Below are 13,603 nucleotides of genomic sequence, written 5' to 3'. Positions count from 1 at the left end.
AATGTGACTGTTTAGTCTGATTTATTTGTAATTCAGAAACGATCGATTTGATTGTCTTTAATTTGAATTTAAAAAAATAATTGTGTCAAATATGGAAAAAAACAAAAAATTCCAATCTACTTTTTAACTTCCAAACTTTCTAACAAATGTTACAAATTTTAGTTCACCCCTCGTATAACTCATATGTTAAAAAACGTTTATGAAGGTTATTTATTATTATTTGAATTTAATTTCATTATAAAGTGAGAGTGTTTCATTTGTCTGATAGCTCAATTAAATGATTAAAAACAACAGGTGATGTTCACTTTTACAAAGTGAAAAAAAATTATGTCAACATTCATTCTAAAGTATTTTACTTTTTTAAAATATAACTTCACACTTTATTAAAGCCTTATAATATCACAAAATTTAATTCTTTCTGTTCAATTACTTTCAAAAAAAAAAGATATATTGCAGAAAAAAAAATAATTTCAATTAGGAAATAATTTAAAATAACTAAATCAGATATAACCTAAAAATATCGACTGCAGAAGAAGGAAGAAAATGAACAAGAAGAAGAAACATGGCTAACGCATCTAATTAAAAAAATGTATTAATAGAGTTGAAAGTTAATTATCTCAATAGAAATGTTCTCGAACGCAAAAAATTCATAATTTATTCATATCTATATTGATAACAGAAAAAGAGGCGTGCATACCCCTAAATTCTTCTTCTTTCGTGTTCTACATGAGAACAAATGACTTATACTACGATTTATGAAAATTACCATTTTAACTAATGCATTAAATGGGAAGGTGGCGAAGCGTGAAGTATGCAGAAGGGTGTTGTGACGTCTCGATGATTTAGGGTTTCATCATCAATGGGTGCACTTTACCGGAACGGCATACGCTCACTACACAGACAGATTTAATGGAATCTAACGATTTCTATCGATTCACCGAGTGTTTCAATATTTTTTCGACTTGTTATAATGCATTAAAAGTATCGGTCAGCTTATTCAGAACAAGCTAACTATGAAATGGAAGTTGTTTGAAATTAAAAACAATACAAATTTATTACAATAGGACCAAATTTTAAGAATAATATTATTAAAAACATTTATAGTTGTTAAAGTATCAATCTTGAAATACTCACTGAAATAATAATGGATATTTTTATGTGTATTAAAAAGAAAATATATTTAAATCACGTAAAATTAATTTCACTTACCAAAAAATCACATTATTCAACGGTATACACGGCACTGGTTATCAGTTTTGAAAGAGAGTATGTAAACGTTTTATAATCTATAATAAAACGAATTAGAAACCGAGCACTTAACTTAACTAAAACCTCACAGTTATCAGTTGTTTTCCACATGATCAATACACATACAGCTTTAAAATTTAAAATTATTTTACCCGAAAACAAAGAAAATGTACATAGAAACAATAGATATACGTTAAAACAAAATGGTGTTGACAGGAAATCTCATTTTTAATAAAATTAATGTTGTCAAATTTAGAATTATTATATCTCTTTTTAACTGTTTGCTAATATAAGAGAAATCATTAAGTAGATTTATACATTATATTTACTTCTTTATTTGTAGACTCGGCAACACAGCATTGAATTCTTTCTTATTCTTAGAGTAATCAAAACATTCAAGAAATGCGCGAACTTTGAATTCACGTCAAACTTCTAAATCAAATATCGTTTAATAATAAACTTATGTTCAAGATGCAGTTATTAAAAACTTAAAAATAATTAATAATCTTATTATTTTTAATATTATTATGTATTTAAATAATGAAATCATGCAGTGGTATGATTGGAATTGGCGGGTACAACTGCTATGTATATCGGCCATATTGTATGATTTAAACTGCTTATTCCACTGTGGATTTTTTAAGGATCTATGTTTATTTTCAGGTAGATTTCGGCGAAGTTTTTATTCCACCAAATTTAGAAGTACCCAAACCGCGGGTTCTACCAGAATTCAAACGGTTAGCTCACGGTTTACGTTCGGACAATATCAGTATTTTAGACGCGAAAACTTTTTACATTCCAAATTTACATTACGACGGCGCCGGTCCGGATGCTTATTTTTGGGTGGGAAATGGATCGGAGCCAACTTCTTTCGGCATCAAAGTACCCAACGAAATGGGTTCTCTCGATCCACTAAGGTAATTATTATTTTTAAATAATAATATGATGTGAATGATATTCATTTTTAGAGGTTACCAAGGTGAGGACATTGAAATTCAATTACCGGGACTGTTAACGGTGTACGACATTGATTGGTTGGCGGTTTGGTGTGTTCAATATAGGCACAATTTCGGCCATGTTCATATACCGAAAGATATTGATGTTCCTCCTGCCCTCGGCCAAACAAAAGTTTCAGTAAGTTATAATATTATAATTTTTTTTTAATAATATATAGTTCTCTCATTTCTACTTAGGTATATAATCATTTTTTTTGTAGATTTGTTTTATTTTTGCAACTATTTGAAGTTATATTTTTTTGCGTATTTTTAGTATAGGTTAGATGTCCATAACATTCCTATATATCTGTCATTTGTCATTTTGATTTCCTCTTCACTATTTTTCGGGTTGTGATAAATACTATATATACTATTTTATTAATAGTCATAAGATTTTTAGAAATTATACAGGATGTATCGTAATACTTTGAAATCTAAAACTTTTTAATACTGATATTTTTTCCCACAAAGCCTCCTTGGTGGTATAATCCGGTGAGCACATAAACAAAATACGAAAAACATTGAAATTAACAAAATGTTTATTTCTAGACCAGTACAACACCTAGAACTATTCCTCCAGCAAACTGTCGGGAATTTTTAGATAAAAGATTACAAGTTCGATGGCAGATAGAAGATGATTTTGTTGATATTATTTTAACAGCCAAAATACCAGAGGACCAATACATAGCTTTTGGATTATCAGGTGCCTCAGGAAAACCCCAAATGGTAAATATCCATATTTTTATTATAAACTTCGATATTTTTTTTCTATTATTCGTAACATTTAAAATCCAAATATTGGATAAATGCAGTTCGACAACAGTTATTTTGTAGCAAAATGGTTTAAAGACCGGTAGTTACGCCATCTCTACTTTCAGCTGCGAAGCCAAGAGGTTAATTACCTTGACGCATCGTAAAAAAAATTATAGAGGTGGGAATTTCTATTTATAGAACTGTTATTTTTTACTACTCACACAAGAACCTGTTATTTTATAACTTATTTATAACAATATGTGTATAGTGTTATAAACTGATTTATTACATATATATATGAAAGTGTTAGACCAAATCTGATAAAAATCTAGTGGTTTTTGATGGAAAAAATAATAATTCCGGTTTTTATCGAATATAATAATAAAAAATTGACATTTTATTAAAGGTGGGCGGTGATGTAATCGTCGCTTTTTACGATATGGAAACTGATACTTTCCACGCTGAAGATTATTACATATCCCATACCGCCCAATGCGACGGTAAACAAGGCGTTTGTCCTGACGAACGTATTGGGGGAAGGAACGACGTTACACTGATATCCGGCTCTCGCGATAACGGAATTACCTCTATCAAAATCAGAAGACCTTTGAAAACGAACGAAGCAATCCACGATCAACCGATTCCGGTAAATACTTACCCCATGGACATTTGAGAAAAATATTTTTATCAAGTTTTCTTGCAGCTTCAAGGTTCAGTGTCCGTTATCGCTGCTTTCGGACCATTGAACTCGTTAAAAGAGGCCAACGCTCACAATGCTGACGATAAAACAACCGAAGATTCACGAATCGATTTTAGCAATTACGAAGACCACGATTGCACCATTGATCTAGAGGATTTGGGTACCCAAAATGGTCCGAAACCGTGGAAACCTGCCGTAATTATAGGTTGGTATAAATGCTACAGTGATTAATCGATAAATCAATCGATTATAACCGATGAATCAATCGATTATAATCGATTATTTCAAAGAATTGATTGTGAACGATGAATCAAAAAATCGATTATAATCGATGAATGAATTTATCGAAAAATCGATATTCAATGAATTGATGGTTGATCCATATCTCAATACATTATTTAATGAAAATATAAATCGATCTATCAATAATTCCATTAATCGATGAAACGATTATTCAATTAATCGATTCTTCAATCGAAAAAACTATGAATCAATTCAAGCGATTCTTTCATTAATCGATAAACGAATTAATCGACGATTATTCCGTTAATCGAAAAATGAATGAATCAGTCGATTAATCGAGGAATCAACAAAACGTTTATTCCATTAATCGATTAATGGCAGCATCGTTTTGTCGATATAATTATTAATCGATTACTCGAGTGATTCATTATATCTCGACCGACAAAACGATTATTTCATCGATTGAAAAATGAATTAGATCGACAAAACGATTTTATTAATCGATAAATGAATAAATCAGTCTATCAATCGATTAATTTTAATTGATTGAACGATTATTCGATTAAACTATCGATACCCGAATCGTATATGGTTATAAATCAATCGATAAATCGATTATTCATCAAGTCGCTGAATAGGTGAATCGATTCTTAGGGCGAAGCTCACAATTTGGCTCCTTGGACGAGACTCGAGATATTTACAATCGAATGAACAATTTCATGCAGCTGTTTCAGATGTATTGAAGTACTAAATCAACTGAATAATTTGTTTTCCAGGAGAAACCATATTTAATGCAAGGTTAGGTCCGGCCGGCGGTAAAAGAGGATACACCGCAATCACGGGACAGCCATCTTGGGGCATAGCGTGGTACCTCAACGATCTTCTAATTCCGGAAATCACTTTGGAACGCGGCCAGACGTATACGTTCGTTGTGGAAGGCGGCGACGACAGTACCAATCCGGCAAGGTATCATCCTTTCTATATCACGGATTCGAAGGAAGGTGGATTCGGTCAGAAGTCGCGCGAAGATCAAAGGAAACAAAAAGTTTTCGCCGGAATAGAATACAACGAAGAAGATTATCCGTATCCGAGTTTGGCCGGAAGGTATTGCGAATGGACCCACAAGAGCGTCGATAGATCCGCGGAATCGGAAACGTTCGATGAATTTATCAAAACTTTGAGGTTGGAATGTGATCAAGGCGAACCGGCGTATTTGAATTGGACTGTTCCGTCGGATGCTCCAGATCTGCTTTATTACCAGGTTCGTTTATTTTCATTATATCGTTCCTATTATTTTAAATATATTAGTTTAATCTCTTTTTACGCTGAAATTCAAACATTAATTCTTCTAAAACTCACAGGATTCAATACTATTATAATTACATTTGAAATTTCTTTTAAAACGCCCTCTAGTTATCAATAGAATAAGTAATTTCTCTATATAAACGTACCAATCTCTCTAGTTTCGGAAGGTAACTATTTTATAACGTTTATAAAAGAACGACCTCTAGTTTACAGTAGAAAAAGTAAATATTTCTCATTTCTTTAGAAATCTGCCGATGTTTTCGGTTATAAATGGTGAATAAGATGCTATTTCGGACTTTGTCAGTTGATTTTATTTTTGGAACATCGTATTTGAAGTTTACTGAAAAATTTTATTCACGCCCTCTAGCTGACAGTAGAAAAAGTAATTATTTCTCATTTCTTAAGAATCTACCGATGTTTTCGGTTATAAATAGTGAATAAGAGATGCAATTTCGATCTTTGTCAGTTAAATTTATTTTTGTTACATTGTACTTGAAGTTCACTGAAAGAATTCATCAACGCCCTCTAGTTCTCAGTAGAAGAAGTAATTGTTTCTCATTCCATAAAAAATCTGCCGATGTTTCCGGTTCTGACAGATAAATAAGTGATGGTATTTCGTTTTTTTTTACCAGCTGATTTTCTTAGCATTTTACTTAAAATAATTTATGAACGTCGTCCTGTTGCCATTTTATTGAATGTACTGTTTTGTTTACCGAATCTACTTATATATAATTTTATTTGAATTGATGAAATAATTGTTCGTAAATCAGAAAAAATAACATTTATAGTTATAGTTATGTGTCATTCGTTTTCGGAGTTGTCACATTTATTTTCATTAAAACCAGAAATTTTCATTTTTATATTTGCATTTTGCAACTAAATATTAAATATTGCCTAAAACTAGAAAAAAATTACAACGTGGCAACGATGTTGAGCATCTGTTATGTCTGCAAATATCTTAGATAACTCTAAACAACGACGGTCATAATTTGTTTGACAACGAATTACTCACAATGTTGCCAAATTGGCTCGAATTAAGGAAGTTGTAGTATTCTCAGAATCGTTTATTTATCTAAAACAGAGCTTTGTGATACGTGTTGTTTATTTTTAATATTATCAAAGGTGAAACAGTTTTATAAAACTTTTTACTATTTTGAAGAAGATCACTGTTTTTTCTTTGTATTTTTCACTTTTTTTTCACAAATTTACAATAAAATGAGAATAAAATAGTTTTAAGAGGAAAACGGTTGACAAAATTGTAATTTAACATCATCCCCACTTTAATACGCACTCGTTCAGGACCCGAGCCCGCCATTAGTTTAGGTTAGGTTATTTTTTTTTTCTGAAAACGACTTATTTCGAACTTATGTACTAACTAAGTGCAAAAAATTTTCCGAGCAATCTGATTTTCCCAAAAAAAATCTAAAAAATTCCTAAAAAGCCTGATTTTTTGTTTTGACCTCTGTAAGAAACTTAATTTTCAATTTTTTTGACTGCTTTTACCTTCATATAGAAAAGAGACACATAATAAAAGTAAATTTCAACCTTGTGTGCTTTCAAATCAAAATTGAGTTTTAATTTCTCCCTTTATTAAGGCACTTTCATACTTTGGATATGATTTTTTTGTAATAACCTTATGCAAATTCTATTATTTTCCAGTCCAACTCGAAAAAAACTCAAAACCCATATTGATAATCGATACCACTGATTTTAATTTAGAACCGGCAACGTTGCGTTTTATTTATATTCCGTGACCGTGGCTGTCTAGGATCTTGTCTCGTAGATACGACCACTCGCGATATGTAATAATTTCATTATTAGGTTATATTCAATAGAAATAATTATACATTTTAGTGTTATACGCACACCAACCTTGGTTGGAAGATACACATCGTGGAACCTGGTTACATCTCCCAAATAAATAGTGAAATTAGCAATTCACTGTTGAATCCAACAGCACTTATTCTATCTTCGTTACTACTGTCAACGACGATATTTAAGATTATATTTTTTTATCTGTAACGAAGAGTCGCGTTATTTTTAAGTATTGACTGAAAGTTTTTAAAAATTTATATACTATCCATGAAAATTACTAGATAATATTCAATTACTAACAGCGTTTTTGTCAAAGACTAATTGAAAAAATAATGTGCTTTAGTAAATGAATATTTTTTCGATATTGGGTAAGTCCTACTTCATATCAATTAAATGTTTTAAAGTAATTATTGATAAGGATAAAATAACGCATGTCACTTATACGAAAGTGCAAGACACATAACACAACACTTTTAATAAATTATTTTTTATGTTAATTATGAAAATATGACGACTATTCCCGAACCGACACGAGTGCGTCTGATACTCATTACACACGCAGTGTTGCCCACTCTATCGATTATTCCGTATATCTACAGTATTAATATTTTGTATATGAATCTACGAAAGAATGTATGTGACATTGATGGTCTGAAACAGATTATATGAATATTCAGATATCAAAAAATTTCAAAAACGTAAGAAATTATTTTAGCCTGAAAGTTTCAATTGGTATTCGATTTTTTTTTCAATAAAGCAGTACGGAATTTCTAAATTTATATATGGCAACATTGATTATTCGTTTTAATTTACTATTGTCAATATTTCGAACAGTGATTCCAATTATTCTATCATGAATATGATATAAAAAAATAATAGTAAATTAAAATATATAATATGAATTTTATAACAAAACTACTTTATTTGTTTTAAAGAGGTTTAATTAATTTCTGACAGATGCCGACTATTCCCGAACCGACACGAGTGCGTCTGATACTCATTATTACACACGCAGTGTTGCCTACTCTATCGATTATTCCGTGTATCTACAGTATTCATATTTTGTCTATGAATCTACGAAAGAATGTATGTGACATTTATGATCTGAAATAGATTATATGAAAATTCAGATATAAAAAAATTTCAAAAACGTAAGGAATTATTTTAGCCTGAAAGTTTCAACTGGTATACGATTTTTTTTCAATAAAGCAGTACGGAATTTCTAAATTTACATATGGCAACATTGATTATTCGTTTTAATTTAAAGAGGTTTAATTAATTTCTGACAGATGCCGACTATTCCCGAACTGACTCGAGCGCCCGAGAAATAATAGCTTGAAACATGTTCAGGATTTAACATTCTGTGTTCGTGATATTTTTTTTGTGATATTTAATATGAAATTACCTCTAACCTATCTGGTTTTCTACGTAATTTTTTTTAAAAAACGTGGTAGTTGACTTTATAGGTACTTACAAATATCAAAAATAAACCTTCGAGCAGGTAATTATGTACATTGCAGCTAGTTTTGATTTATCTGCTTTTACGGATTTTTCTTTAAAGATGTACGGAATTCTTGAAATTACATATGGCAACACTGGTTAAACGTTTTCTTCTACTATATTTCAAGTAGCGATTCTAATTATTATTGAAACGCAGACTTTTTTTTTTCTATTCAATTTCAAGTATTATATTTAGTAATTTATGGAAATCTAGAAATTCAATATAAGGAAAGTTTTTCAATAGACATACTCCAAATTATAACCTCAAATTTCTAATAAAAGTGTAATCTAATATTATAAAACAATTAATGAATAAACTTTTTTGTATCCATTGGTATTCTATGGAAATAATTCATAATACAGTATCAAAATATATGAAAAAATAATTATTATGGTCTTGCCCTATCGTTCAGATACGTTTTATCCACAAATTCTATATCTTCTATACAAAAGTAGTTGAAATGCATAATTTATTACTTTTTTTACCATATTGTATGTTAAGATGTGAGTTTGCTCTAAATTTTAACATGTAAACAGATTAAACTAATTCAAGATCTATTTTTGAATGAAATTCCAAAGAGATTAACACCGATTTTGCTGCCAAAGCTTGATTACAGAATATAATCCCTCAAAGTTATAACAATTCCACTGAATATCTCCAAAAATATTGATTTTGGAAAAAAAGTTGTGAAAATACCTTCAAAGCAAGTTATTTCATCAAAATCGAGAGAATAACACCTATATTTTTTATTATTCACAATGTACAATAATTTTTTTTGTGTTTCAACTAATTTTGTCAAATATTTTTAATATTGTGAGTGAAATGTGCTTTCTTCTGTAACATATGACAATAATTAGGTTAAACAGACGTTTTATACAACAAATGTAATCTTAAGGAATACGTGAATTTACATGTAATTTCGACAATAATAACTGAATTATTTTTAATTCTAACGAAGATGTTGAATTTTCCATATATTTTTTCGAATTTCACATAAATATTCAACATTTAATAAGTGGCGTCATCTATTTCACAAGTTGTGTACTGAATATTTTGTATTGTTTGCAATACGAACATTCGTAGTGACAATTATGACCACAGAACAAAATCTTAATAACAAAAATGTAAACGAAATCAATATTAATGTATCAGAGACAATTACATTCTAAACGTTGGCAGTAATGGCATCCATCTTCAAGGTTGCCAGATTTATTATTCTCAATAACGGTAAATTGATTGTATCTATCGTTTGTATTGTATAGATATTTTTTATCATCAAATATAAATGAATAATAAAATGTATCTATCAGTAAATAATTATTATTCTAATTGAAATTTTTAGTCTTGTTCCATATCAGTTGATTAGTATTTACCACATTTTTTGTCGAAAACTGGAGAAATATTACAGAGTGGCAACGATGTAAAACATGTCTTTCTGTCGCAAAATCAGAAAATAGTGGTCTTAACAATTAAAATGAGATTTAATGATGAAAAAAGTGTATTTTTATAATTTGTAGTGTGGATATTCAACATTTTCAAGGTTCTATATTTTTTTCTATAAACATTCTATATATTTTTTTAAAAAAATTTAACATAATGTACTTGCGCCTAACCTAAAACGAGTATTGAAAATTTTCACGTTTATATTCGTTCTAATATACAAATCTACAACTTCAAAGATATCTTTCTATTTCAAGCTATTCTTTTTCTTGGGTTGTTGTTATTATTATAGAATTGTATAAGTAAACAATTATTGGTGAGTAAACGACAATAAAATTCAATTGAATCTTCATATATATAAATATAGGTCTTAATATTTGCATTATAATAGTCTAATATGCACAAATTACATAATATGACAATAATTCACAATTATAGATGTAATATACTTATTCGTGGTGAGTATTAGAATTTTAAGGCTGTTCATACGACAATAAAACTTATATTTTATTTTCGAAATGTATAAGAAGTGCAGTTGGGCCAAAGGATGAATCGTATATAACAAAATATGTCATTTATACGTTTTTTGAACATAGTTTCATGATTATAACAAATATTTCTTGTGGTAACCAAATCTTGTTTTAAAAATTTTACATTCTCAGTGTACAAATTTTTATTTAACCTGATTGAAATATTGATTGCAATGCCGGATTCATGTTCAGTGGGCCAGGGTGGTTATGGAGGTGTCTTTTTAGGGAATTTAAAGTTGTGTTCAACAATAATTCACATTAAAACATGAAGGAAAACAAATAATAGTATGGAAGTGGAAGTAACGAAATAAAAAATTTCTCCTAGTACTCTATGTTAGTTTATTATTTCCTAAGAGTCGTTTTAGTGTTTTTCTTCAAAGCGAAACATTTTATTGTTTCATCAACTTTAATACTGCTTTATTTAAACTTGAAATAATTATATAATTCAGATTTTCTGTGCCATTTTCCAAAAATCAAATAATTTATATCTTGCAAGTGACAACCATCTTTTATAAAAATGGACCTTCCACTACATTGGAGGGTATTCTATACCCCGGAGGTTCCGTAGACTTCTCCCACAGAGCAAAATTTTGAGGATGCCACTGTCTGTACCATAATTGATTATCATTTGAATTAAATACGTTTTGATTTTGGAAAGTTTCTAGTACCTCTTTTCCAGGCTTAATCTCGAGTAGTTTTGAACAAAATTTGTGGAATTTCGTTTCTGTTTTAAATACTGCTTAATGTCTTAGCACTTTTTGCTAACTTAGATGCACCATTTGGGTCTTGAATAAGCAGAAATTGGAAACAAATTCATTGTTATCCTGAGTTATCCTTTGAATCAACTATGAATTAGTATTATATTGTTGTCCATACAGTTTAGTTAGAATAATTTAGATAAAATTTAGTTTTTTTACATCTTGTACTTAAAAAAATGGATGCCCTACAACTTGTGACGATTTTTAATCCATTAAGATAAAGATGCGCCAACTCGGAACGGGGTTATTTCAGGTAAACGAAAAGGTAGTCCCAGTACATGATACAACTCGTGTTTGTGACAAGTTAAAATGACATTAGTAGTTTTACAAAAAAGTGGCTGCTCAGTAAAAATATGGCATAATGCATAATTGCACGTCACGAGTTGTCTAATCTTCATGACAACCACGATCACGAGTTGACACATTGTAAATTTTATGGCGGGTATTAAAATAACGAGTTGGCGCTCGCCCAAAAAAATGCTTTAAATGATTTATAAATAAGAAAAAAGACAATTATGTATTTTGTATGATCGTGTAATCTATGAAGAAAAATTATTTACTCATGTTTTTTTTCTATTAATTTTAGTGGATTTTTATCTATATACAAATGTTTTGAGCATATCAAATGTAGTATTCCAAGATTCAATCATATCAGCAATGAATTTATATCTAGTTCTTGAGACTTTTATAATAAATTGATCGTTACTAAAAAAAATTAAGATAATCCCACTTCTATAACGACTACAGTAGATATATGGAGGGGAAAAATTAGCGTTAGCATGCGCGAACGTACTCATGCCTTGGGCTACCATTTTGATCTTAGCTTCGGCGGCAAATTTGAAAATACGTTAATATATACGCTTCAGACGTTACTTATGTACTTAAAACATGAAAATTGTGATATTTTTAAACATTGGAGTAAGGAAATACCTTCCGGTTTTAATGTTTTTACACGTTTGTCCCGCACAAAACATAGTTTCACTTAAAAAACAAAAAATGACAACTACAGTGTTCACAGTGTGACCAAAATTGCACTACTTCATGACAAAAACTATTTTTGAGACGAAATACCTATTTTAACATATTATTTGTGAAAATATAATCATTTTGAGACACCTGCCTCATAATGTCTAAGCTTATTTTCCCCTCCATATCCATGCAGAAGGTGAATTTCACGAAACTAGAATAACAGCACTAAAAAGTTACTAGATTTAGCAACGACACAGCCTTTAATAAAGCTATAAATATGAAAATAGCCTCAAACTAAATAGTAAATAAACTAATAAACATGTTCTTTTATGGCTATACGTTAAATAGCATCCTATTTAAATTAATTCTAATAGGAAACTGAGCACTGTTTACAATTTTAACAAATTTGTCATATGTCAAGTAAACTAGCTGTCATAGAATCAGTATTGCCAACTTAAATTCAATAGGTGATTTTAAGTAAAGTGAATTGAAACGTGGGACATATTGTCGTAGTGAACAAATATTTTATTTCAAATGAATTGAATTGATAGTTTCGAGCGCTTATTTATTGGTAAAAAAATTCAAATAAAATACTAATAATAATTTTAATGTAAATCCAATACAATAAGACGACTGGTTGTGTCGTTTAAAAACGTGATCATGGGTATCGAGTTGAATTAAAAAAGAAGAATAACTAACCTCTATTCTAGTAAATAAAGGATATTGAGAAGTGGATATTAAAACATTTGTGTATAAATAAAAAACCAAATTTATTGTTTAAAGTTTTCTAGGATAAAGAAAAAAGGTTATGAGTGTAAAGTTTTAGTCAAAGTGTTGATATGATAATTTTTAACAGCTTAAAAGGCTGGAAATCGCGTTACTTCCGATATATATACAATTTTAGATATAACTCTTAAGACATAAGTGTATTTAACAATTAAGAATTCAATAATTCTTTTAAAAGGAAGCATAAAAATATTGAAAACATATATTAAATTGGTCTTTAAAGTTTTCCAGCTTTTTAATGCAAAATTTGCAGATTTTACGTTCTCGAAATTCCCGAGTAAGTTTTTTTTTTAATTATATGGTGATAGTTTATTCAACTTATTACATATATACTTAGTAGTTCAATCTGTTAATTGTTGATAACGTTTATAAAACTTTTTTGTTTATTTTTATTAATAATACTAATATCTCTAATAAAAATTTGTTTTATTTATTTATCGTCTGTTTTTAATTATCCTTGTTCCAAATACACAAATTTTAATGATGATTTAGTCGTAAATAGGGTTTTTAGAATTTCAGATTCGAAACTAATCTCTTGAAACATTATAGTTTGAAGCACA

At 29.4% G+C, this 13,603-nt stretch overlaps 1 protein-coding gene across 2 annotated transcripts in view; it reads left to right on the top strand.

Moving 5' to 3' along the window:
• Nucleotides 1–13,470, top strand: part of LOC130898012 (protein Skeletor, isoforms B/C) — a 65,783-nt gene extending 52,313 nt beyond the window's left edge. The window contains exons 5-12 of one of the 2 annotated variants that reach the window (XM_057807032.1): nucleotides 1,912–2,165; nucleotides 2,217–2,382; nucleotides 2,715–2,735; nucleotides 2,793–2,969; nucleotides 3,403–3,642; nucleotides 3,700–3,901; nucleotides 4,716–5,200; nucleotides 7,099–13,470. In XM_057807032.1, coding sequence (XP_057663015.1) covers nucleotides 1,912–2,165; nucleotides 2,217–2,382; nucleotides 2,715–2,735; nucleotides 2,793–2,969; nucleotides 3,403–3,642; nucleotides 3,700–3,901; nucleotides 4,716–5,200; nucleotides 7,099–7,266 — 1,713 coding nt within the window. In that variant the 3' untranslated portion in view covers nucleotides 7,267–13,470. The remainder of the gene's footprint in view (nucleotides 1–1,911; nucleotides 2,166–2,216; nucleotides 2,383–2,714; nucleotides 2,736–2,792; nucleotides 2,970–3,402; nucleotides 3,643–3,699; nucleotides 3,902–4,715; nucleotides 5,201–7,098) is intronic. The other variant, XM_057807033.1, reaches the window with a different exon arrangement.
• The last annotated feature ends 133 nt before the right edge of the window (nucleotides 13,471–13,603 follow it).

This window comes from Diorhabda carinulata, chromosome 9, assembly GCF_026250575.1.
Source record: "Diorhabda carinulata isolate Delta chromosome 9, icDioCari1.1, whole genome shotgun sequence".
Taxonomy (NCBI): Eukaryota; Metazoa; Arthropoda; class Insecta; order Coleoptera; family Chrysomelidae; genus Diorhabda; species Diorhabda carinulata.
The sequence above is the reverse complement of the archived record's forward strand: the minus strand, read 5'-3'. Positions and strand labels throughout refer to the sequence as shown.